General features: G+C 46.2%; 1 protein-coding gene across 1 annotated transcript; it reads left to right on the top strand.

The window, feature by feature from the left end:
- Positions 1-2: 2 nt before the first annotated feature.
- On the top strand, positions 3-18,770 carry NDUFS3 (NADH:ubiquinone oxidoreductase core subunit S3; the record flags this gene model as incomplete). The annotated part of the gene is made up of 7 exons (XM_006034658.3): positions 3-45; positions 3,529-3,594; positions 4,651-4,748; positions 4,976-5,125; positions 15,971-16,096; positions 16,541-16,660; positions 18,507-18,770. Coding segments are annotated over 7 exons (771 nt in total), but the record flags the coding sequence as incomplete, so codon positions are not given.
- Positions 18,771-22,574: the final 3,804 nt, after the last annotated feature.

The following is a 22,574-nucleotide window of genomic DNA, read 5'->3' as shown; positions in this document are numbered from 1 at the left end:
CGGCGGCGGCGGCGGCGCGGGGCTTGTCCCGGGCTGGGCTCCGAGGTGAGGCGGTGCCCAGGGCAGAGCCCCCGGAGGAGGAGGGCGGAGTGGGGCCGTCCGCGGGGGGAGGCAGGCCCGGGGTGAGGGCGTAGTGGGGCAGTCGCCCTTCCCCTCCCCTCCCCTTCCCTCCGCTTTATTCCTGTCAGACCACCTGGCTGGGAGGCCCCGCAGCCCCCCTGGCTCAGGGTCATTCCCCGACTCCTGCTCCTCTGCGCAGGTGCATCCGCTCCTCTCTTTTCGGTGTCGGTGCGCCCCTGGCCCCGCTCAGACTGCCCTTTCTTTGGCTTCTCGTGGGCCCCTCCTGGCAGCGCTTCTCTTTTCTGTCGCGGCCGAGCACAAGCTGTCAGCGCAAACTCGGATGTTAAACTGACTGGCCAGGGAGCCCCGGGGTTGCTGCCCGGATGCTTGTGGTGTGAGCTGGTAAAAAACTAGGATTCCAGACTAGCCTAGGGAGTGGATGAGTGATAAAAAGGATTTATTTACTACAAGTATTCAAAGTCAAATGAACCCAAACCCAAACAAAGTCCAGTAATTAGCTATAAGGTGATGATTTCTCACCAAATAGATGACAAGAGAGACGGTCTGTTTCTTCCGGCTTCTGGAGATAGCTGGGGTGCAGCAGCAGTTCTTGTTAGAGAGATCTTTCATTCCTGAAGTGCCCGCCGTTAGCTGTTTTCACTTGGTTCTTATACTCTTAGTCCAGCATCTTCAAAGCATTCTTTTGGTTGTGTAAATCAAGAGAGTCCTAAGCAGTAATTGACAGGAAAATCCTGTTAATCAAACTGCTTGTTATTGGTTATCAGAAAGTTCCAGTTTGAATGAATGACCTTTCTCAGTGATGAGAGATCAATTTCTGCTAAGTTTGGAACATATCAAGAAACTGATTAACACCCAGAAAAAACACAAGGTTTTTGGGAGCGTCTTTGAAAAATTAAGGGAACCACTAGACAAAACAGAAATAAATCAAAAGACAACATCTATCATATATGGAGAATGACTCCTCCTGTACAAAACATGAGTTAATTGCAAGAGAAATATTTACCATATTAATTTAATCAAGGATAGACCTTTCACATGGTTACATGCCAGACAACTAGGAGTCTGCTTGAAATCACCATGAATATAGTAAGGTAAGCTGGAAGGGATACCTCATTATTGCTTCCCAGATGGCATTGCCATGAACTCGCGTCCTCTTGCACTACGCAGTTAGCATCAGTATTTTGTATTTTAACTTTGTGTGTAGGCCCCAGTTTAGCATAAGTTTCAGAGTTATCAGTGGGGGCCAGATTTGGTTTCACAAATCTGAACAAGAGACACGATGGAGGGACTGGATGTGTTCAAATCAGCAGATTCCGACAATCTCCACCTCAGAGTGCTGAGGGAACTTGCAGAGGTCATTGCGGGACCCCTGGCACAGCTTTACGAGCACTTATGGTGCTCTGGTGAGGTGTCAGAGGACTGGAAAAGGGCCAGTGTGGGCCTCCTTTTCAAAAAAGGGAGGAAAGAGGACCCAGGAAACTATAGGCCTGTTAGTCTTACCTCAGTCTTGGAGAAGCTCTTTGAGAAAATTATCCAGGAGCACATCTGCAAGGGACCAGCAAGAGCGATTATGCTTAGCGGCAATCAACATGGGTTCATTAGAGGCAGGTCCTGCCACACCAACCTGGTGGCCTTCTACAACCAGGTCACAAAAGCTGTGGACGCAGGTGTCGTGGTGAACGTAGTCTTTCTGGACTTTAGGAAGGCCTTTGACACTCTCTCTCACACCAGCCTCATTTAAAAAATTAGGCGACTGTGGTGTTGATGCCTACACAGTCAGATGGGTTGCAAATTGGCTGGAGAGCCACACCCAGAGAGTGGTGGTGGATGGGTCATTTTCGACCTGTAGAGACATTGGCAGTGGGGTTCCCCAGGGCTTGGTCCTCGGGCCTGCACTATTCAATATCTTCATCGGCAACTTGGACGAGGGGGGTGAAAAGCACCTTGTTCAAGTTCGCAGATGACACCAAGATGTGGTGAGAAGTGAGTACGCTAGAAGAGGGGGACAGGCTACAACTAGATTTGGACATATTACAGAGGTGGGCGAATGAGAATAGGATGGGTTTCAATATGGACAAGTACAAAGTGTTGCACCTGGGGAGGAAGAACCAGCAGTATACCTACAGGCTGGGGAACTCTCTTGTCGTCAGCACAGAGGCAGAAAAGGATCTTGGAGTCATTATTGATTCCATGATGAACATGGGCTGCCAATGTGGGGATGCAGTCAGGAAGGCTAACCACACCTTGTCATGCATCCACAGATGCATCACGAGCAGGTCCAAGGAGGTGATCCTCCCCCTCTATGCGACATTGGTCAGGCCGCAGTTGGAGTACTGCGTCCAGTTCTGGGCGCTGCACTTCAGGAGGGATGTGGATAGCGTAGAGAGGGTCCCGAGGGGGCCTACTTGCATGATCAGGGGCAGCAGGGTAGGCCCTATGAGGAGAAACTACAGGACCTGAACCTGTTCAGACTACACAAAAGAAGCCTTAGGGGGGGATCTGGTGGCCACCTGCAAACTTGCCAAGGGGGACCAGCAGGCAATGGGAGAGTCCCTGTTCCCCCAAGCACTACTGGGAGTTGTAAGGAATACCGGCCATAAGCTGGCTGAGAGTAGGTTCAGACTAGACATCAGGAGGCACTATTTCACAGTCAGGGTGGCTAGGAGCTGGAACCAACTTCCTAGAGAAGTGGTGCTTGCCCCCACCCTGGGGATCTTCAGAAGGAGGCTAGACAGTCACCTAGCCAGGGTCATTTGACCCCAGCATTCTTTCCTGCCCATGTTTGACCCCAGCATTCTTTCCTGTCCATGGCAGGGGGTCAGACTTGATGACCTGCTTGGGTCCCTTCTGACCCTACCAACTATGAAATTATGATACCAGCCAGGCTAACGGTTGGGGTCTTCTCATGATTTTTTGCCTCCTGTGTTGTTTTTTTTTGTTTGTTTTTTTTTTAATGTTTGATCCATCATCTAGCAACTCAGTACATTCTCAGCTGTGCTGGTTTTTGCTTTGATCTTAAACACAACAATATGATACTAGCCCCCTTCACATATTAGGAAAGCACCATGTCTGTCTGTCAAGTTTGTCAACCTGTAAAAGTTTCTCTTTAACTGGAGAGAAGTATGTGTTTGGGCTATATGTGATGATGCACTGCACCACCTTGCACCCTGCCCCACCCTTTTCAAAATCCTGTATCCACCCATGGTGACTTATACCTGTCTGCAGAGCACACTGGGGCTTTCTCTTGGGTTCATGAAGTTGATTCTGTTGATATTGATGGGGGCTCCCAGATGTCATTCCTGTGTGCTGGGGAGGGGAAGGGGATTCACCTCTCCAAGAGGAGGCAACAGAAGGGAGACTCCTTGCTGAAGAGAAGGGACCTGAACCTTGTTTTTTTTGCAGGAGAGTGGTTATGGGTGATTTTACACAAGCTCTTTCTCTTTATAGCTGCTACATGCCTTGCAGTGCGGCAGCAAGCACGTTGCTTGGAGAGCTCCACAACAGAGACCCATCGTAAGTCTGTCTGAATTTATTAGTATTTTGCCAGCTCCTGGAGGCCAGATAATGAGTCTCATAGAATAACTCAGTAAGGTGGCTTTGTTATCAAAATCTCAGTGTTTTTGCAGTGATGCTTTTTTGGGGTGGTAATGAAGAACATACATATACGTGTACTTTTTTTTAAAGCATGCTAGAGTTGCAGAGTGCCAGCTCTGACTTAGTAACAGCATTTGCATATTTCTCAGTTTTTTTCCTGTAAATTAGTGAGTTTATCATAAAACACTCTTTTTTGTTAACTTGCACTTAAAGCAAAAAAGTCAACCTCTTTCATCCTGTTCCACTGATGAACATAATTAATTCTGTATTTAAGTATCTCTTGAACAGATATCTTGTAGTTTAAAAATATTAGTTAATTTTAAAAGAGAGTTTGGGTGTTGACAAGAAATTGCTCAGATGCTAAACTGTCACAGGGAAAACAGACCCTCCAGGTGACAATAGGAATATATGGTCACTTTATGACTTTACACGGTTGCTGTATGACTCCAGTGGGGGGGAGGGGGACAGAGGAGGATCGCCCCTCTTTAGAATTGCCCTGGATATTGGTGGGAAACATTTTCTAAAGGGTTTAAAACCTACATTCTTTCTCACTTTCATCCTCTTTTGATTTATACTGTACCAACACGTTTGGTCATCCTTGGTGGGATGTGAGCAGTTTCAGATTGGTGGTGAGAGGATATTTTATTGTCTGCCAGCTCATGGCTGAGCACTAGAATAAACTTGCTCTTTTCCCAGAGTCTCTATTTCCTGTCTGTTCTGTGCATCCTGTTAGCTGACACAATCTGGACTCTTATGTTCTTTGTGGGCTTTGTAGTTAACTATTTCATTTTGGCAAGCTGTAAGTGTGGTTTTATAGGGATGGCTTATCTCGCCTGGAAATTGTCTCCTTAGGGGTTACTTACTGTGAGACAGTTCTCTGGCCAAGCTAGCAGGAGCTAACCTATGTTAGTTTTGGCTGGAAGATGTTGTTGCTCTTCTTTCTAATGGCTTTTCCCCTTCCATTGTTCTTTTCAGCTACCATTAGACCAAAGGATGAAGTGCAACAAAAGCAGCTCTGTGCTTTTGGAGAGTATGTGGCTGAAATTCTGCCCAAGTACATCCAGCAAGTCCAGGTAATTACTACCAAACAAATTATTTTAGCTTCAGGAAAGTACTGTCCCCTTGTTGAGAGGAGAGAGAAAACGTGATAGTCACTAGAAGCCATTTCTTTGAGAGAGTTCCTTGGTCTGATACCTGACCACATGTTCCAAATTCTTTGCTTAAGTCTTCTGTTGGATTCAGTAAACTGCTAAATGCCCTGCCACATCTGTCTTAACTTCCTTTCTGTTCCTTTCCTCAGGTGACCTGTTTCAATGAATTGGAGATGTTGATCCATCCAGATGGGATCATTCCTGTTCTGACTTTTCTTCGAGATCATACCAATGCCCAGTTCAAATCCTTGGCTGACTTGACTGCAGTTGATGTCCCAACTCGGCAAAACCGTTTTGAGGTAGGGACTATTCCAGGGGTATTGGTGTTGCCTTAGCCAGTAAGCATGGAATCAGCTCTACTACTGATATGCCTTTAGCAGGACTAGTTAAATAGGATCCCAGTCCAGCTTTTCCCCGGTCACTCTGCTGAAACTGCTTCTGTAATGACTTCTTCCTAACCAGATCTTTGGAACTAGTATTTCTTCTCCATCATCTTTGACTAGTCAGTTGCTTTTGAAACATTTAACTATGCTCTTACCGAAATCTGATGCTCCCTTGCCTTCCACAATTCTCTCCTTTTCCAGTTCTCTTTGTATCTTCTTAATTGTTTCATCAACTTGTCCTTCAGGGGTTCCTCCTTGTATCCCTTCCAGGTTTTGTGGGGGTTCCACGGGGCTCTTTTCTTGATTGCCATCTCTTTCTCATCTACACCTTGTCTTTGAGTAACCTCATTTACAAATACAAATGAATTACCGTCTATATGCTTATGACTTGCAGATCTGCCTGTCTACCCCAGACCTCTTTCATTCTGTCCAGACTAAGATCTCAGACTGTCTCTAATAATCTTCAGTTGGATGACTGACTGTCATCTGAAACTAAAATGGATGGCTAGAAATGGGTCTCTGACTGTTTCTCTCTACCTCCTTTCTTCATCATTGCAGACAACACTACTATCCTACTGGGCACTTGGACCTTTTACCTTTTCTGTCCTTTCACCAGCTACAATTCTTCCAGATTCTCATCTCAGTTACTCAATGTTCTATTTCCTGACCTTAACAAATGTTATCTTCTGTGTTCACATATTCATTTAAAATGCTGCTGCAAAGATCAGTTAACTTGCTGTCTGATTTGATCATATTGTCTCTGCATCCCTTCACCAGCTCCCCACACTTTACACATCAAACAGAAGCTATTTGTTATCACTTGCAGGCCTCTTGGGTCATGTTTCATAGATTCATAGATTGTAAGGCTGGAAGGGGCCTCAGAAGATGTCATAGATTTCATAGATGTTAGGGCTGGAAGGGACCTCGAAGATCATCAAGTCCAGCCCCCTGCCCCAGGGGCAGGAAGTCAGCTAGGGTCAAAGGATCCCAGCAAGATAAGCATCCAAGCATTTCTTGAATGAGTCCAGAGTAGGTGCCTTCACCACTTCTGGGGGGAATCTATTCCAGGTCTTGGGGGCTCGGACATTAAAGAAATTTTTTCTTACGTCCAGTCTAAAACAGTCTTGGAGGAGTTTATGACCGTTGGTCCTTGTTTGTCCTTGAGGTGCTCTGGTGAACAGATGTTCTCCCAGATCCTGATGAACACCCCTTGTGTACTTATAGGTAGCCACCAGGTCCCCCCAGAGCCTGCTCTTTTCCAGGCTGTAGAGTTCCATGGCTCTCCGCCTCTCTTCATAAGGCCTATTCTCTTGCCCTCTGATAATGCATGTGGCTCTCTGGACTCTCAAGTTTCTCAACATCCTTGAACTGGAGAGCCCAGAACTGGATGCAGCATGCTAGATGGGGCCTCACCAAGGTCGAGTACAGCAGGAGGATGACATCCTGAGATTTACTTGAGAAGCATCTATGGATGCAAGCCAGGGTTTTGTTTGCTTTACCAGCTGTGACGTTGCATTGGTGGCTCATGTTCATCTTGTGGTCAATCATGACCCCCACGTCTCTTTCAGCCATGGTGCTAGCAAGCATAGCACTGCCGAGCCTATAAGTATGCTGCGGGTTTTTTTTCCCCAAGGTGGAGTACCTTACATTTATCAGTATTGAACATCATCAGGTTTGTGTCCGCCCACTTACTAAGTTTATTCAAATCAGCCTGGATCACTAGCCTGTCCTCAGGTGTGGACGCTATGCCCCAAAGTTTAGTGTCATCGGTGAACTTAGCCAGTGTGCTTCTGACATCAATGTCCACATTGTTGAAGAGAACCGGTCCAAGGACAGAGCCTTGGGGGACACCACTGGTTACGGAGCGCCATAATGACTCACTGCCATTGACCACTATTCTCTGGGTCCAACCTCGGAGCCAGTTTCCCAGCTATCGGACTGTGGTGTAGCCGAGGCTACAGTTGGTCAATTTTTCCATGAGGAGGTCATGAGACACCAGATCAAAGGCTTTCTTTAAAGTCCAGGTATGTGACATCAATCTCTTCTCCCTTGTCCAGGTGATATATCACCTGGTTATAGAAGGAGATGATATTGGTCAGGCAAGACCTACCTGCAACAAATCCGTGCTGGCTATTCCTTGGGATGTTGCCATCAGACAGCTTGTCCAGAAGGGTCTCCTTGGTAATTTTCTCGAGAATCTTATCAGGGATTGAGGTCAAGCTGATCGACGTGTAATTCCTAGGATCTACTTTCCGCCCTTTCTTGAAGATGGGTACCACATTGGCCTTCTTCCAGCGCCACGAATTTTCGAATATTTTTGCTAATGGTTGAGCTATGACATCTGCCAGCTCCTTGAATACCCTAGGGTGTAATCTGTCAGGACCAGCTGACTTGAAGGTATCCAGCCTCTCAAGGTGATCCTTTACTAGATCAGCACCGATGCTGGGTATAAATACGCCCTCACCCTGGCCGTCCCATGTCTTGCTAGGCAAGGCGGTCCCATTGGACTGATGAAAGACCGACGTGAAGTACCCATTAAGCAGGCTGGTCTCTTCCTGGGTGTTGGTTATCAGCTGTCCTGTTTGGTTCAGCAAATGTTACCTTTGCTTTTTTTCCAGCTCCCTACATATCTGAAAAAATACTTTTTGTTATCCTTGATATGTGAAGCCAGACGGAGCTCGGTTGCAGCCTTGGCTTTCCTGATCCGCTCCTTGCAGGTACAGACCAGTGCTGAGTACTCCTCCTTGGTGGTAATTCCAACCTTCCATCCTTTATAAGTCTCTCTTTTGAGGCGTAGGAGGTCCTTGAGTTCCCTGCTGAGCCAAGGGGGTTGCTGCGCCCTTTTGCTACCCTTCCTCTGAGATGGGATGGCCATCCCTTGTGCTGTCAGGATCACTCCTCTTGGACTCCTCTTCCAGTCAAGTTGTGCTCCCTTAGGGCCTCGACAGCAAGCCTCCTGAGCTTGTCAAAGTCAGCTTTCCTGAAGTTGAGGACTTCAGTATTGCTGACTGACTTGCCAGCTTTGCAATGGATAGTAAAGGTGATCAGCTCATGGTCACTGTCACCCAGCTTTCCATCAATTCTTAAGTCACTGACTATGGCCAGTACCAGGTCCAACAATGCTTTGTCTCTCTTCGGCCCGTAGACTTCTTGAGTCAGGTAGAGCTCGTCCGTGCACATGAGGAAGCTTTGCGACCAATCGGATTTGGCCAAGTGCTCTTCCCATGAGATGTCCAGGTAGTTGAAGTCTCCCATGACAACTGTGCACTGAGAGCATGCAGCCTCAGCCAGTTCCCTGGAGAATTCCTGGTCCAGCTCTTGTTTCTGGTTTGGAGGTCTGTAGTAGACTCCTACCATGATGTCCCCTGAGCCACGTTCCCCATGTGTTTTGACCCAGGGAGACTCCAGTCATCCCCTCTGGGTGCCAATGTCAATTTGGAGGGACGAGTAGCTGTCCTTGACATAGAGGACTACATCCTAGCCTCAGCCAGTTCCCTGGAGAATTCCTGGTCCAGCTCTTGTTTCTGGTTTGGAGGTCTGTAGTAGACTCCTACCATGATGTCCCCTGAGCCACGTTCCCCATGTGTTTTGACCCAGGGAGACTCCAGTCATCCCCTCTGGGTGCCAATGTCAATTTGGAGGGACGAGTAGCTGTCCTTGACATAGAGGACTACATCCTCACCCCTTTTATCTGCATGATCACGCCTGTACAGGGTATAGCCATCTATACCTGTGGCCCAGTCATAGGTGGAGTTCCACCAGGTCTCCGTTATCCCTATGAGGTCGTAGTTATTCTCGTTTAGCAGGAGGACCAGTTCCTCCTGTTCATTCCCCAAGCTCCTGGCATTGGTGTACAGGCAGGCAAGTGTCCCATTGGGGGCCCCTGCCTTCTCCACAGATCGTTCAGGGGCTAGGGTAGGGGTGGGTTCCCTTAAGCTTACTGGATTTACAAGGGTTGCCCAGCGGGCTACAAGTGGCGATAATCCCCACAACCCCCAGCGGGCTTAGTTTAAAGCCCGGTTGAGCAGGTCAGCCAGTCTGGATGAGAAGAGCCTCCTCCCCAGTGGAGTGAGGTGGAGGCTGTCTCTTCCCAGCAGCCCACTGCCTCTCACCAAAGAGCAGACTGTGATCATGGAAGCCAAAGCCTTCATGATGACACCATCGCTGCAGTCTTTGGTTGACTACCTCAACCCATCTCTCCCTCCTCAGCCCATGACCCACAACCAGGAAGAGCGAGGAAAAGACCACCTGCTCCCCCAAACCCTTAAGCCCTGCTCCCAGAGCCCTGTAGTCTCTCGTGACCTGGCTGGGATTGTTCCGAGCCGTGTCATTTATGCCCACATGGATAAGGAGCAGTAGTGGTATAAGGATAAGGAGCATAGGGTAGTGTTTGGAGGGCCAGATAATCTTTGGTATCCTCTCTGCTATGTCCTTGATGTGGGCCCATGGGAAGTAGCAGACCTCCTGGGCCAGGGGGTCGGGGTGGCAGATTGCCCCCTCAGTTCCCCTCAGGAGGGTGTCTCCCATGATGACCACTCTGCGTTTACTCTTAGGGAGAGTAGGGGTGGGTGATCCTCCCTTGCCTGCAGGAGCTGGCATGTCTGCAGGCTCAGAGATGCCAGATCATTGGGTCCAGCCCCCATGCAGGAAAGACAACTGGGGTCAGGTGACCCCAGCAAGATGACCATCCAGTCTCCTCTTGAAAATATCCAGGGTAGGTGATTGCACCACCTCAGGAGGGAGCTTATTCCACAGTCTGGACACCCTGGCTGTGAAGAAGTTTTTCCTAATGTTGAGTCTGAAATGGTCTTCCAGGAGTTTGTGGCCATTACTCCTGGTTTTCCTCAAGGGCGCCCTGGTGAACAGTTGTACACTGAGCCTTGATGTAGCAGTAAGCTGCTACCAAGTCCCCTCTCAGCTTTCTCTTTTTCAGGCTGAAGAGTCCCAGGTCCCTCAGAGTATCCTTGTATGGCTTGCCATGCAGGTCTGTGTCCCCCAACTCTTGTTGTGTCTCAGTCAGTAATGAGTAGCTGGCTCCTGTCTTCTCTTAGGCCATAATACCAGACTCCATTGTCTTTTTGCTATCTATTCAGATAAGCATCTCTGTACTTTCTCTCACATATCCCCTCATTCTTGGTAGGAGATCGCTAGAAAGCCCCTTAAAGCCAATTCATGGTTTCTCTCGCATCCTTTCTTAAAATGCTGTATTTTGATGTCTTCAAACCTCTTGACAGCACTTAGACTGCTGATGTGTTGAGACCAGTGCACGTTATGCTGACCACCAGTGTCCTACTGTTTCCTTTGTACTTAGCCAGCTCTCTATGTATAACTATATATTTTTCATCTTATGCCTCGACTGAAGAGTTCTTGGGTTCAGGATTGTAACAGGTCACCTGATACAGTGCCTGTTATGGGGAGAAAAGAGGATACACCAGCAGGAGCAAAGGAAGAAAAACTTATTTGCACCTGGACCATGGGGGGAAAAGTGGGACAATGCTGAGCACCGGGAGCCCAGGTGCTCCCAATGAAGTACTATCTGAAACCCGGCAGGGCAGCATGTGTGAGCAGGGCCAAGATGGATTGGCTCTTGAGGGAGGAGCCTGAAGGTAAAAGGGAAACAGGGAGAGGAGAAAGATTGCCCCTGGGCAGGGGTCAACACAGAGAGAGGATCTGTGGCAAGGAGCAAGCCCAGATATGCAAGCAGGGCAATTCTGGAGACACAGGTACTTGTTGGGTGGAGAGGAGAGGTCCAGGAGGAACACTGAGCTGGAGGAAGGCTTCCCCTGTGTGCATGAGAGCAGGATATGCCAGAGTGAGGAGCAGCAGGGTGAAAGGCACACCCCCTCTCTCCCTGGGTTCTCCCCCCAGACAGAGGAGAGATGTTGTAGCAGGCAGGTGCCGGCGCAGCAGCGAGATGGCTACAGAGGCTGTGACCCTAAGGATTTAAAGGGCCAGCCAGCAAGGGTCGGCTGCAAGCTGTGGTATGGAGGGCTGTGAAGAGAACAGCCCTGCCCAGGAGAGGGCAGAGAGTCACTGCAGCAGGCAGCTGCCAGTGCTGCAAGGAGTCTGCAGAGGCTGGGACCCTGAGGATTTAAAGGGCCAGCCAGCAAAGGTATGCTGCCAGCTGATGCATGCTTAACTTGCACAGAGGGCTGTAAAGAGAACAGCTCTAGCCCAGGGGAGTGCAGAGGAATCCCATCCTACTGGGGCTTGGGGAAACAGGACAGGAAAAGGACAGAGGAACTCTTTGTGACTACAAGACCTGTTGGAAGAAGAGAGTGAAGCGATACCCGGACTGACACCAAAGCACAGGATATCTCATGTGGTCAGGACAGCGTGAAGGGGAGGTAGGAGCCCTGTGAAGAAAATCTGGTCACATCTCTGAGGTGTATTGGGAAGATCGGGGTTCTTTTTTAATGCATCTATTTTTCCATCAAGGTGTGGTGGGCGAGAGAGAGAGAACCACAAGGCTAAATGCCAGGGAGTGACCATAGCACCCGTGGTACCAGCACAACGTTTACAGGCATCGTAATTTCTGTGTTGGTGTAGCACCTGCACAATGGAGTCTTGACCCGTGGCAGTGGTCTCCTAAGTGCTACGGTAAAAGAAATAGTATTCAAGCGAGCCTGGGGTGTTGTAAGGAAAAGGGAGTCTGAGGGCTTTGTGGCAAATGCATTGCTGCTTACTGGGACTGATGCTGTTGGCTTACTTTGATTATGCCACACAAGCTTCTTCCTTCCTGTTGTCATTGTTGCCTTTCTGTTGATGTCAGCCCTCTTCTGCTTCAAGGTGCTGGCCTTGCAATCTTCAGTACTAGAGTGTGGCACTTATACTCAGTGTCCACAAAAATGTGAAACCATAGAGTTTTTTTTAAAATCTATGATAAAAGGTGCCTTCCTTTATTTTAAATCTATCCATGGACTTGCTTCTACTGACTTCCCAAGTCTGGTCTTTCTTCAGCTTACTAGTAAGTAGTCTGTTTCAGTCCAAGTGATTTTTGCTTCTGTAAGCTGAAGAATATCCTTTAGCTCTTGTAGTCTGGAACAGAATTATCTTCTTCCATTTCATCCATCTTAGATGAAAGGCAGTATATTCCCTCTTCATCCCTCCTCTATTCTCCCTCAGAAAAAAAGTGTTAAAAACAGCAATACTCGCTTTGTAGTCCTGACTTTTATTAAATTTTAGCTATCTTGCAGTTACTGCCCTTTTATAGGAGCAATTAAACCAGTGCCATATAACCACCACAACATATATATTTAAACCTCTCATTAGATATCAGTTTAAGCACTTCAATTTAGCTATCAACTTTCTCCTTAAAGAGAATTCCTTGTTTTGTTTTTTCATATCTTAAATGTTTGAAATAATACCTACTATTTATAAACTAATTTTAAAAACATCTAATGGATTTAGGCACTGAACTCCCACTGGCTGCCAATGGCTTTTGGGTACTTAACTCTTCCCAGATGCTCCTGACAATCTCACCTGGACACTCTTTGACTGTGGCAAACATAGATGCCCACACAGAAAGACAGAAGTAGGAAGGCACAGCTTCTGTCTTTCACTTGCATCTTAACAGTTTGCAAGAACTATCTGCAGAACACATGTTTATTAGTTGCTTTGAGACCTGAAAGACTTACTAGTATTTAAAATGCTGTTTTAAATCATCCTTTCTGGCCACAAGCTCCCTGTAGTGTTGCAAAAGTTGGTTTATCTTGGTTTGACTGGACCCTTGGGCAAGGAAAAAAAATAATGTGATGGGAATAGAATAACAGAAGGAACCTTAGGTTCTCGTATTTTAGGTGTTGCCCAGGATTGTGCAACTTCGTGGAGGTGGTGATGTCATCAGGTCCCCTCTTGGTTGCCCAGTTTGGGCAGAACATCTTTTTGGATGGGGCTAGTAGACACTGAACAGGGTACGGTAGATTCATAGTTCCCACCACATAACCATGGTGGTGAAAGCAATGGACATCTTCATTCCTTCTCATTCTGTGTTTCCTGCACTAAGCTGGTTGCCAAAAAAACACTTAAGGTGGTATCCAGAAATGGATGGCTGTTTCATCTGTCAGAATTAGCCAACCGTAACATTTCGTCTTCTCATTTCTGGGGACTTCTTGCCATGTTAGCTATATCCTTGGCTGTCAGTAAAATAATCTGATCTAGCTAAAAGCTGTGAAATTCCTAACCTATTTTTTCCAGGTTAGTGGCATCCCATTTATAACTGTATTTGTTTCTCCAGCTTTATCAGTTTATACAAAGAAGTTAAACTGTTTTTACTCCCCTTTAGCCGGCATTGTACATAGACCTAAACACTATAAAGTTTCACAGCCTGGAAGAAGACTTTTTTTAAGTCCACACCATGCACCGAAGCAGAATCATATATACCATTCTAGAGCAGTGGAGTGCAGCATTTTAGAGCAGCAGGCTGGGTGTCCAGCTGCATCATGGGCCCCCACTCCACTCCAGTGTGGGAGGGAGAGGAGGAAGGAGATGATTGTCAATGTCAGAGGTAGGAAGGGGGGAAGAAGAGAGCTTACCTCCAGTAAACAGTACTTGCAGTAGGTTAGGGGAGAGGGAGAGAGCAGGGAGGGCTGCAGAGGGGATCAGCAGCATGGTACAGGGTAGGGCAAGGAACACAATGGGCTGCACTACTCCCTACCAATTCTCCCCCTTCCCCCCCAGTGCTGTAAGTTGGATCCATTTGCTTTGGGCATCAGATCTTGTCCATGGGCTGTAGATTGAGCCCCCACTGTCCTAGAGTATTTCTGACTGGTGGCTTTTTATGAAGGTTTTAAGAACGGGTTACACAGGTTATACATAGACATCGCCAAATGAAGCAGGTCAGCTGTGCTGGGATGTGTCCTTGTACAGCTGTTTTGCTTCAGTGGGCAAAACAGATGTCACCTGGTGTCCCATAGGGTTGGGTCCCTCCCGCTCCTGTGACATGACAGTCTTTTTTACACATTAACCTGATTTCTTGTTTTTCCCCCAGTATATGAAGAACAATTAATCAATGTGGGTTTTTTTTTCCTTTCCTTTTCATTTACTTTATTTTTTTGATTAAGCAAATGCAGTTCCTTTAGTCTGTCTTAAATCACAGAAAATTAGGGTTTGAAGGGACCCCAGGAGGCATCTAGTCCAACCCCCTGCTCAAAGCAGGACTATCTCTAACTATATCATCCCATGCAGGGCTTTGACTACCTAGGTCTTAAAAGCCTTTAGGATGGAGATTCCACAGCCTCTCTGGGTAACCTGTTCCAGTGCTTTACTACTCTCCTAGTAAGAGAGCTTTTCCTAATATCCAACCTAAACTTCCCTTGCTGCAACTTGAGACCATTTTTCCCCATTCTGTCATTTGCCACTACTGAGAACAGTCTAACTCCACTCTCTTTGTAACCACCCTCAGGTAGTTGAAGGCTGCTATTAAGTCCTCTCTGTCTTCTCTTCTTCAGACTAAATAAGCCCAGTTTCCTGAGCCTCTCCTCTTAAGTCATGTGCCCCAGCCACCTAACCATTTTCATTGCCTTCCACTGTACTCTCTAATTTATCCATATCCTTTCTGTAGTGGGGTTGGGGACCAAAAACGACACAGTACTCCAGATATGGCCCCCCAGTGCTGAATAGGGGTGAATAGTCACTTCCATTAATCTGCTGGCAGCGCTCCTAATGCAGCACAGTATGCCGTTAGCCTTCTTCACAACAAGGGCCCAGTGCTGATCATAGTCAGCTTGTTGTCCACAGTAACCCCCAGGTCCTTGTCTGAAGAACTGCTGGCTGACTAGTCTGTCCCCAGCCTGTACTGGTGCATGAGATTGTTCTGTCCTAAGTGCAGGTTTTTGTGCTTGTCCTTATTGAACCTCATGAGATTTATTTTGGTCCAATCCTCCGATTTGTCCAGCAAATTTGCTGAGGATGCTTTCCATCCCATCTTCCAGGTCATCGATGAAGATGTTGAACAAAACCGACCCCCGAAGCACTGCACTTGAGACCAGCTGTCAACTAGACATAGAGCCATTGATTACTACCCTCCGAGCCTGACAAGCCAGCCAGTTTCTTATCCATTTTACAGTCCATTCATCCAACCCATACTTCCTTAACTTGCTTGTGAGAATGTTGTGGGAGACCATTTCAAAATCCTTGCTAAAGTCTAACTATATCACGTCTATATCCACAGAGCCAGTCATCTCATCATAGAAGGCAATCAGGTTGGTCAGGCATGACTTGCCCTTGTTGAATCCATGCTGACTGTTCCTAATCACCTTTTCCTTCAAGTGTTTAGAAGTGGATTCCTTGAGGACCTGCTTTATGATTTTTCCAAGGACTGGGGTGAGGCTGACTGATCTGTAGTTCCACGTATCCTCCTTCTTCCCTTTCTTAAAGATGGGCACTATATTTGGCCTTTTCCAATCATCCAGGACCTCTCCCAGCCATCTTGAGTTTTCAAAGATAATGGTCAGCAGCTCTGCAATCACATCAGCCAACTCCCTCAGCACTCTCAGGTGCACTGCATCTGGCCCCATCTTCTGAGGTCATGCTTTCTAAACCCATGATCGTTCTTATTGCTCTCTCTTGGACAACAGTGAACACTTGTTCTGAACTTTACCTTGCAAGTGTTGAAGTGGTAGCATGATCTCACTGGAAAGTTTATTTGAAAACATCTCCTTTGTCTGTGCATCCTACATTGGTATTTTATTACAAAGATCATTCTGTATAGTTTGTATGAGACCAATAAAAATGAGGATGTCTTTTCTTAATTCATTTTAGATTGTTTACAATCTCCTGTCCCTGCGCTTCAACTCTCGAATTCGTGTGAAGACATACGCTGATGAATTGACCCCTCTTGATTCGGCAGTCTTGGTGCACCAGGCAGCAAACTGGTATGAAAGAGAGGTAAGCTGCAGTACGTTTTCCCAGATGCTTGGGAACAGGGTCCATATGGGAGTTGGAGGAAGTCATGTTTTTTGGGATTAAACCTCATTGCTCTGAACAGGAGAGAGAGGTGTTTCTCTGGATGCCTTTGGGAAGGGGTGAAGCATTTGATACACTTCTTCAAACTGAGAGCCATTTTACAAATCAGCTGTCCAGACATGTGGCCCTTCCCCCATTTATTGGCATTACAAATAGATGTGCTTTTCTTTTTTCATTTTTTTTCCTAGGATGAAGGGAGTCTTATCCCTAGTGAAGTTCTGGGCAGGCCTTTTTGGGAAAAAGTTTTCTTAGGTTGGCACCTCATAGGTGTGGTGGACAATCTGAGCCTCTGGGATACTGGAGTGGCTCTGTAAGGTGAGGGTGAAATGACTTGTTCTTCAACTTGTTTTTTCCTCTTTCTTTTAGGTTTGGGACATGTTTGGAGTCTTCTTTGCCAATCACCCTGACCTAAGGCGAATCCTTACTGATTATGGGTTTGAGGGCCACCCCTTCCGGAAGGACTTTCCACTATCTGGATTCGTGGAGGTATGAAGGCTTCTGGCTAGAAACAGTGGTAGAGAGCCTCTGTAACCTCCATTTAGTAAACTTTAGTAAAGTTTAAGCATAAGGGTCAGGATGTGGTTGCAGTGTCTCTGGACCCTAGGTTTAATAATTATTTACATTTCCTTAGTGCCTTTCAGACCATGTATGCTTACATAGCTCCATCAGTATGTACCACATGTAGAGTACAAGGCAGTAGTGAAGCACCCTGAATAATAGGGCAATTCAAGTGAAAGACATCTCACTTGATATCTCATATTACAGTAGAATCACAAGAGATTTTTCCTTTTTTCAGTCTCAGAAGAATAGGGCCTTTTACTTTTAATGCCCCATCCAAAAGATTGAACTCCTTTCCACTGAACTGCTAGAGATTCATGAGGATACTGAAGGACTGAGTTGATTCTTCAGGCAGTAGTAACTCATGCTTATGGGAGCTTCAGAGTGTTTCAGTACCTAATGCTAAGACTACAAAATCACTATCTTTAGCTTCAGTGACACTCCTCACACACCCTTCTTCAAATACACATATTTGCATAAGTTAAAACATAAGTGAAATTAGTCCATTTGGTCCCAGCCTAGTTCCAAATGACACTGTCACTCCTCAGCAGGCTTACAATTGGACCAACATGTTAGGTGGGCTTGTATCTCAGGATAAGAACAAGGAGAAGAGGAGCAGCACATCAGGACTAGGTACATAAGCTTTGTTTTTAGAGAAGGATGAGAATTCAAATAGCCAAGTATGCAGCAAGTCAGGACCAAAGGGCATCTGCAGGTGGAAGTCAGGACTCAAGTAGCGAGGGGCAGGCTTGATGTGCATCAGAACTGTATGTGTCCTTGCTTGTATTTTGCCCAGTTCTCATTATTTTGTGTTATGAGCCTTAAACTAAAAATGTAAATTTAAAATCAAACAAAGAAAGTCTGGCTTTAAAATTTTCACTGGTAAGAAAAAGCAATTAACTGGGGACCCCTTGAGCAGCAGAGTTGAAGGTTTTTGTGGTGAGATAGGAAAAAGGATTGATGGTTCATGGGGACTGGGATAGAGAATTTTTTTGGGTAGTGGGAAGACTGAGTCAGAAGAAACGTAGGATTTCATAGACATTAGGGCTGGAAGAGACCCCAGAGGATCATAGAGTCCAGCCCCCTGCCCCAGGGGCAGGAAGTCAGCTAGGGTCAAAGGATCCCAGCAAGATAATTGTCCAAATGTTTCTTAAAAGAGTCCATAGTAGGTGCTTTCACCACCTCTGGAGGGAGTCTATTCCAGGCCTTGGGGGCTCGGACGGTAAAGAAGTTTTTCCTTATGTCCAGCCTGAAAAGGTCTTGGACCATTAGACCTTGTCATCCCTTGGGGCACTCTGGTGGGCTCTGGTGAACAGGCGTTCCCCCAGATCCTGATGCACATCCCTTATATACTTATAGGCTGCCACCAGGTCACCCCTGAGCCTGCGGTTTTCCAGGCTGAAGAGTCCCATGGCTCTCAGCCTCTCTTCATAAGGCCTGTTTTCCTGCTCTCTGATCATGCATGTGACTCTCCTCTGGACTCTCTCAAGCTTCTCCACATCCTTTTTGAATTGTGGAGCCCAGAACTTGATACAGTACCAGCTGCAGTCTCACCAAGGCTGAGTACAGCGGGAAGATGATATCCTGAGATTTGCTTGAGAAGCATCTGTGGATGCAAGCCAGAGTTTTGCTCACTTGGAACTAAGTATAGAATAAGAAGTGAGATGTCTGTTAGCAAATACAGTCTGGGAACACATTGTAACTATATTAGTTTAAGCTCCTCTAGAACAGGATGAGCACTGTTAATCAATCTGTGTCCTTTGTGCTGTTTCAGGTGCGGTATGATGATGAGGTGAAACGGGTAGTTGCAGAGCCTTTGGAACTAGCCCAGGAGTTCCGCAAATTTGATCTGAATAGTCCCTGGGAGACATTTCCTGCCTATCGTGAAGCTCCAGAACCCTTAACAATAGAAGCAGGAGACAAGAAAGGAGATGTGAAATAGCTGTAGAAAGAAGAGAGAGCTTGGGCCTTCCCTTGTGGAATTGCCCTTCCTATTCTACCTTCATATTTATGAGAATAAAATTTGATGGTGACACTTGTCTGCTGTAGACTCCTGAAAGGAAGATGCTTTCCAGTTGATTGAAAAGCAGCTGGAGGTTATGGTACAATCCTAGTAAAGCTGTCTCTGCTGGGTCATCATCAGGCTGCTGTGTTTTGGATCTAAAACTGTTCTCGGCAGACATTTGGAGAAAACTTCATTTCAAGTTCAGGCAACACAGTGTCCTAAGGTGCTTCTGTTCAAATTGGCAGTCATCAAAGTTTAATAACTACAACTCTGATAGGAGATAGTATTAGATACAGAAGCTTCCATAAAGCCAACCAGAACTTATGGTCTGTACATACAGGCTTGCTTAGTCATCACAGTGGGGTTGTTAAAGTTTTAACTAATAATAAAAATCACAAACAAGAACAATAATTCATAAATGGGGTGGGGGGTAGAAGTTCCTAATTTATAACAACCAAGTAGGGGGGTAGAACTGGATAATGAAGAAAGTCAGTAGTTAAGTTGTGTACCCAGTACATAAAAATGACTACAAGGAGATTACAAAGTGCAGGGGAAAACATTAATTGGGAGAATCTACTTTGTGTTTCCTTTCACACTATGAAAAAGTTACTGTTTCTCGTCCCCATAACATGAAGAGCTATATGCACAGGAATCAACAATTGTTCTAACTTGTATTCAGCTTCACTCTCACTCTACACACAACACCATCTGAGTCAATAACATGGAAACATATAACTAGTAGAAAGTGATGCATGAAACAGGGTCCACAGCTGCCACTTTTGCATTGTGAGAATACCAGGGATAAATAAGCTCTTTCTATAGTCATTATCTATTGCACAAGAAGGAAAAGTTCTTGGAAGTATAATTATAGACAATGGTTTTATAAACTCTCTTCTCTACTACAACTTCCAAAAATTGCTAGAATATTATAGTGTGATTGTGTACAAAGTTAAAAAAAAAAGTGAAAGGCCCGGTGCCCCACCAAGGTAATTCACAATGTTAAAAATGCTATAGAAGGATGGTAGGAGAATCCGCGTTGCTATCCTAGTGCAAGTAAAGCACTTGGCTCATGGAGGAGTTCTTTACTATACAGAATTATTTTTTAAGGAAACCCAGTTTGTGACTGAAGCCAAATTGCTTCTGGTAACAGAAAGTCAAGGGTTTACAACTGTAGAAAGTGGCTTTCACAGCTGTAGCCTATTTACCTACTCACACTATCCTGGGATACTACAGAGCATTACCTAAGGCTGCTTAAGAAAGGCAGCTAACATGCAGATGTGACTGGAAGATTCAGTGTGTGATGGTAATGAGAAGGAACTATGATCCTATTGGGGTTGCCTCAATGCTCTCCTGAGGTGATGAGGAGCAATGGGAAACATTTGTCTTGAAATACTGAAGCTATGTGAAAAATGTATATTTTTCCTTTACTGGAGAGTATAAGCACAAAGCTCTGTTTAAGGCTGGTGTGTTCTCAAAGCACTGCGGTGTCTAATGGGCTCTGACAAGTCCCACTGGAGAAAGACGACAATTTTCCTCAGCAGCTGAGCTTGAATTACTTCCTCTTTGGGGATTGCTATTGCTTTGAAATCTAGTGCAAAAAAAGCTCACTGCTCAAGGCATAGTGTAGTGATTTGGGGAACTTTAGCTTACAGATACATGGAAAAGAAGCAGTTAGATGCTGCCGTTGATTTCATCTGGTCTTCCATCTAGAAATCAACAAATAAAAGCTATAAACTGGGCGCATCTACATGTGTCAATTTAAGGTGCTTTAGCCTTTTTTAAGGTGCATTAAGGGCATGAGTCTACACATGAGCACCCTTAATATGCCTTAAAAATGGTGATTTTAGGCTAATCATGCCTAAATTTGATACCTGCATAAGGTAGGTATCAAATTTGGGCATGAATACTTAAGGCACCTTACAGGATGTGTAGAAGCCTTAAGGCACATTAATGCTGTCTATGATGACTGAGCAGGCCAGAGCTGAGTCCATGGGGCCCCGCACTGCCAACAAGAAGCGGCAGGTGCCGTTCCCCAAGGCACAGACGCTGGATCTGGAGCAGTGGTACCTATCGGTGTGTCAACCAACTTGGGACCAAGTCAGCGACCTAAGAATCGAAGGGAAGCTGGGAGACAGCGATCGTGAGCTGATCACTTTCACTATCCATTGCAAAGCTGGCAAGTCAGCAGTGCACAAGTCCTCAAGTTCAGGAAAGCTGACTTTGATGAGCTCAGGAGGCTTGTTGTCAAGTCCCTGAGAGGCCATGACTCGACAGGGAGCAGAGTTCATGACGAATGGTCGCTCCTTAAGAGAGCGATCCTAGAAGCACCAGGGATGTCCATCCCAACCCATAGGAAAAGTAGTAAATGGGCACAGCAACCCCCTTGGCTCAACAGGGAACTCGTGGACCTCTTACGTCTAAAAAGAGAGGCTTCTAAAGGATGGAAGACGGGAAGCATTGCTAAGGAGGAGTATTCTGCAGTGGTCTGCACCTGTACGGGGTGAACCAGGAAAGCCAAGTCTTTAACCGAACTCCAACCAGCTACACAAATCAAGAACAATAAAAAGTCCTTCTTCAGATATGTGGGGTATCAGAAGAAAAACAAGGGTAACGCTGGTCCCCTGCTAAACCAAATGGGACAGTTGACAACCAACATGCAGAAAAAAAGCCAACCTGCTTAATGATTACTTTGCACTGGTTTTTCATCAGCCCAAAGGGACCGCCCTGCCTAACATGATGCAGGATGGCCAGGGCAAGGGTGAATATACACCTATCATTGGTGTCGACCTAGTGAAGGAACACCTTGAGAGGCTGGACACCCACAAATTAACTGGTCTGGACAGATTGCACCCAAGAGTGCTTAAGGAACTGGCAGGCATCATAGCGCGGCCACTGGCAAGGATATTTGAGAACTCATGGTGCTTGGGCAAAGTACCTGAAGATTGGAAGAGAGCCAATATGGTGCCTATCTTCAAGAAAGGGAGGAAGGAAGACCCGGAGAACTACAGGCCAATCAGTTTGACCCCAATCCCTGGAAGCATCTTGGAAAAAATTAGCTAAGAAACCATTCTCGATAGGCCATAGCGCGGCCACTGGCAAGGATATTTGAGAACTCATGGTGCTTGGGCAAAGTACCTGAAGATTGGAAGAGAGCCAATATGGTGCCTATCTTCAAGAAAGGGAGGAAGGAAGACCCGGAGAACTACAGGCCAATCAGTTTGACCCCAATCCCTGGAAGCATCTTGGAAAAAATTAGCTAAGAAACCATTCTCGATAGGCTAGCTAAAGGCAACATTCTAAGGAACAGCCAGCACAGGTTTGTTGCAGGTAGATCTTGCCTGACCAATCTCATTTCTTTCTATGATCAGGTGACCTATCACCTGGACAAAGGGGAAGAGGTTGATATCATATATCTGGACTTTAAAAAAGCCTTTGCTCTGGTGTACCACAATGTCCTCATGGAAAAATTGGCCAACTGCAGCCTCGGCTACACTACAGTCTGATGCCTGGGGAACTGGCTCCAAGGTCGGATCTAGAGGGTGGTAGTTGTTGGAACTGAATCAACATGGCACTCAGTGACCAGTGGTGTCCCCTGACACTCTGTTCTTGGACCTGTACTCTTTAACATCTTTATAAACGATCTGGACTCTGGTGTCAGAAGTAGACTGGCTAAGTTCACTGATGACACCAGATTTTGGGGAATGGTGTCCATGCTTGAGGTTAAGCTGGTTATCCAACTGACCTTGATAGGCTTGCAAGGTTGGCGGACGAATACCTGATGGCATTCAATATAGAGAAATGCAAGGTGCTCCACCTCGGGGGGGGGGGGAAACCTGG

The sequence above is a fragment of the Alligator sinensis genome, unplaced genomic scaffold, assembly GCF_000455745.1.
Source record: "Alligator sinensis unplaced genomic scaffold, ASM45574v1 scaffold686_1, whole genome shotgun sequence".
Classification (NCBI taxonomy): Eukaryota; Metazoa; Chordata; order Crocodylia; family Alligatoridae; genus Alligator; species Alligator sinensis.
Note: the sequence above shows the minus strand (reverse complement) of the source record. Positions and strands in the feature narration are given on the sequence as shown.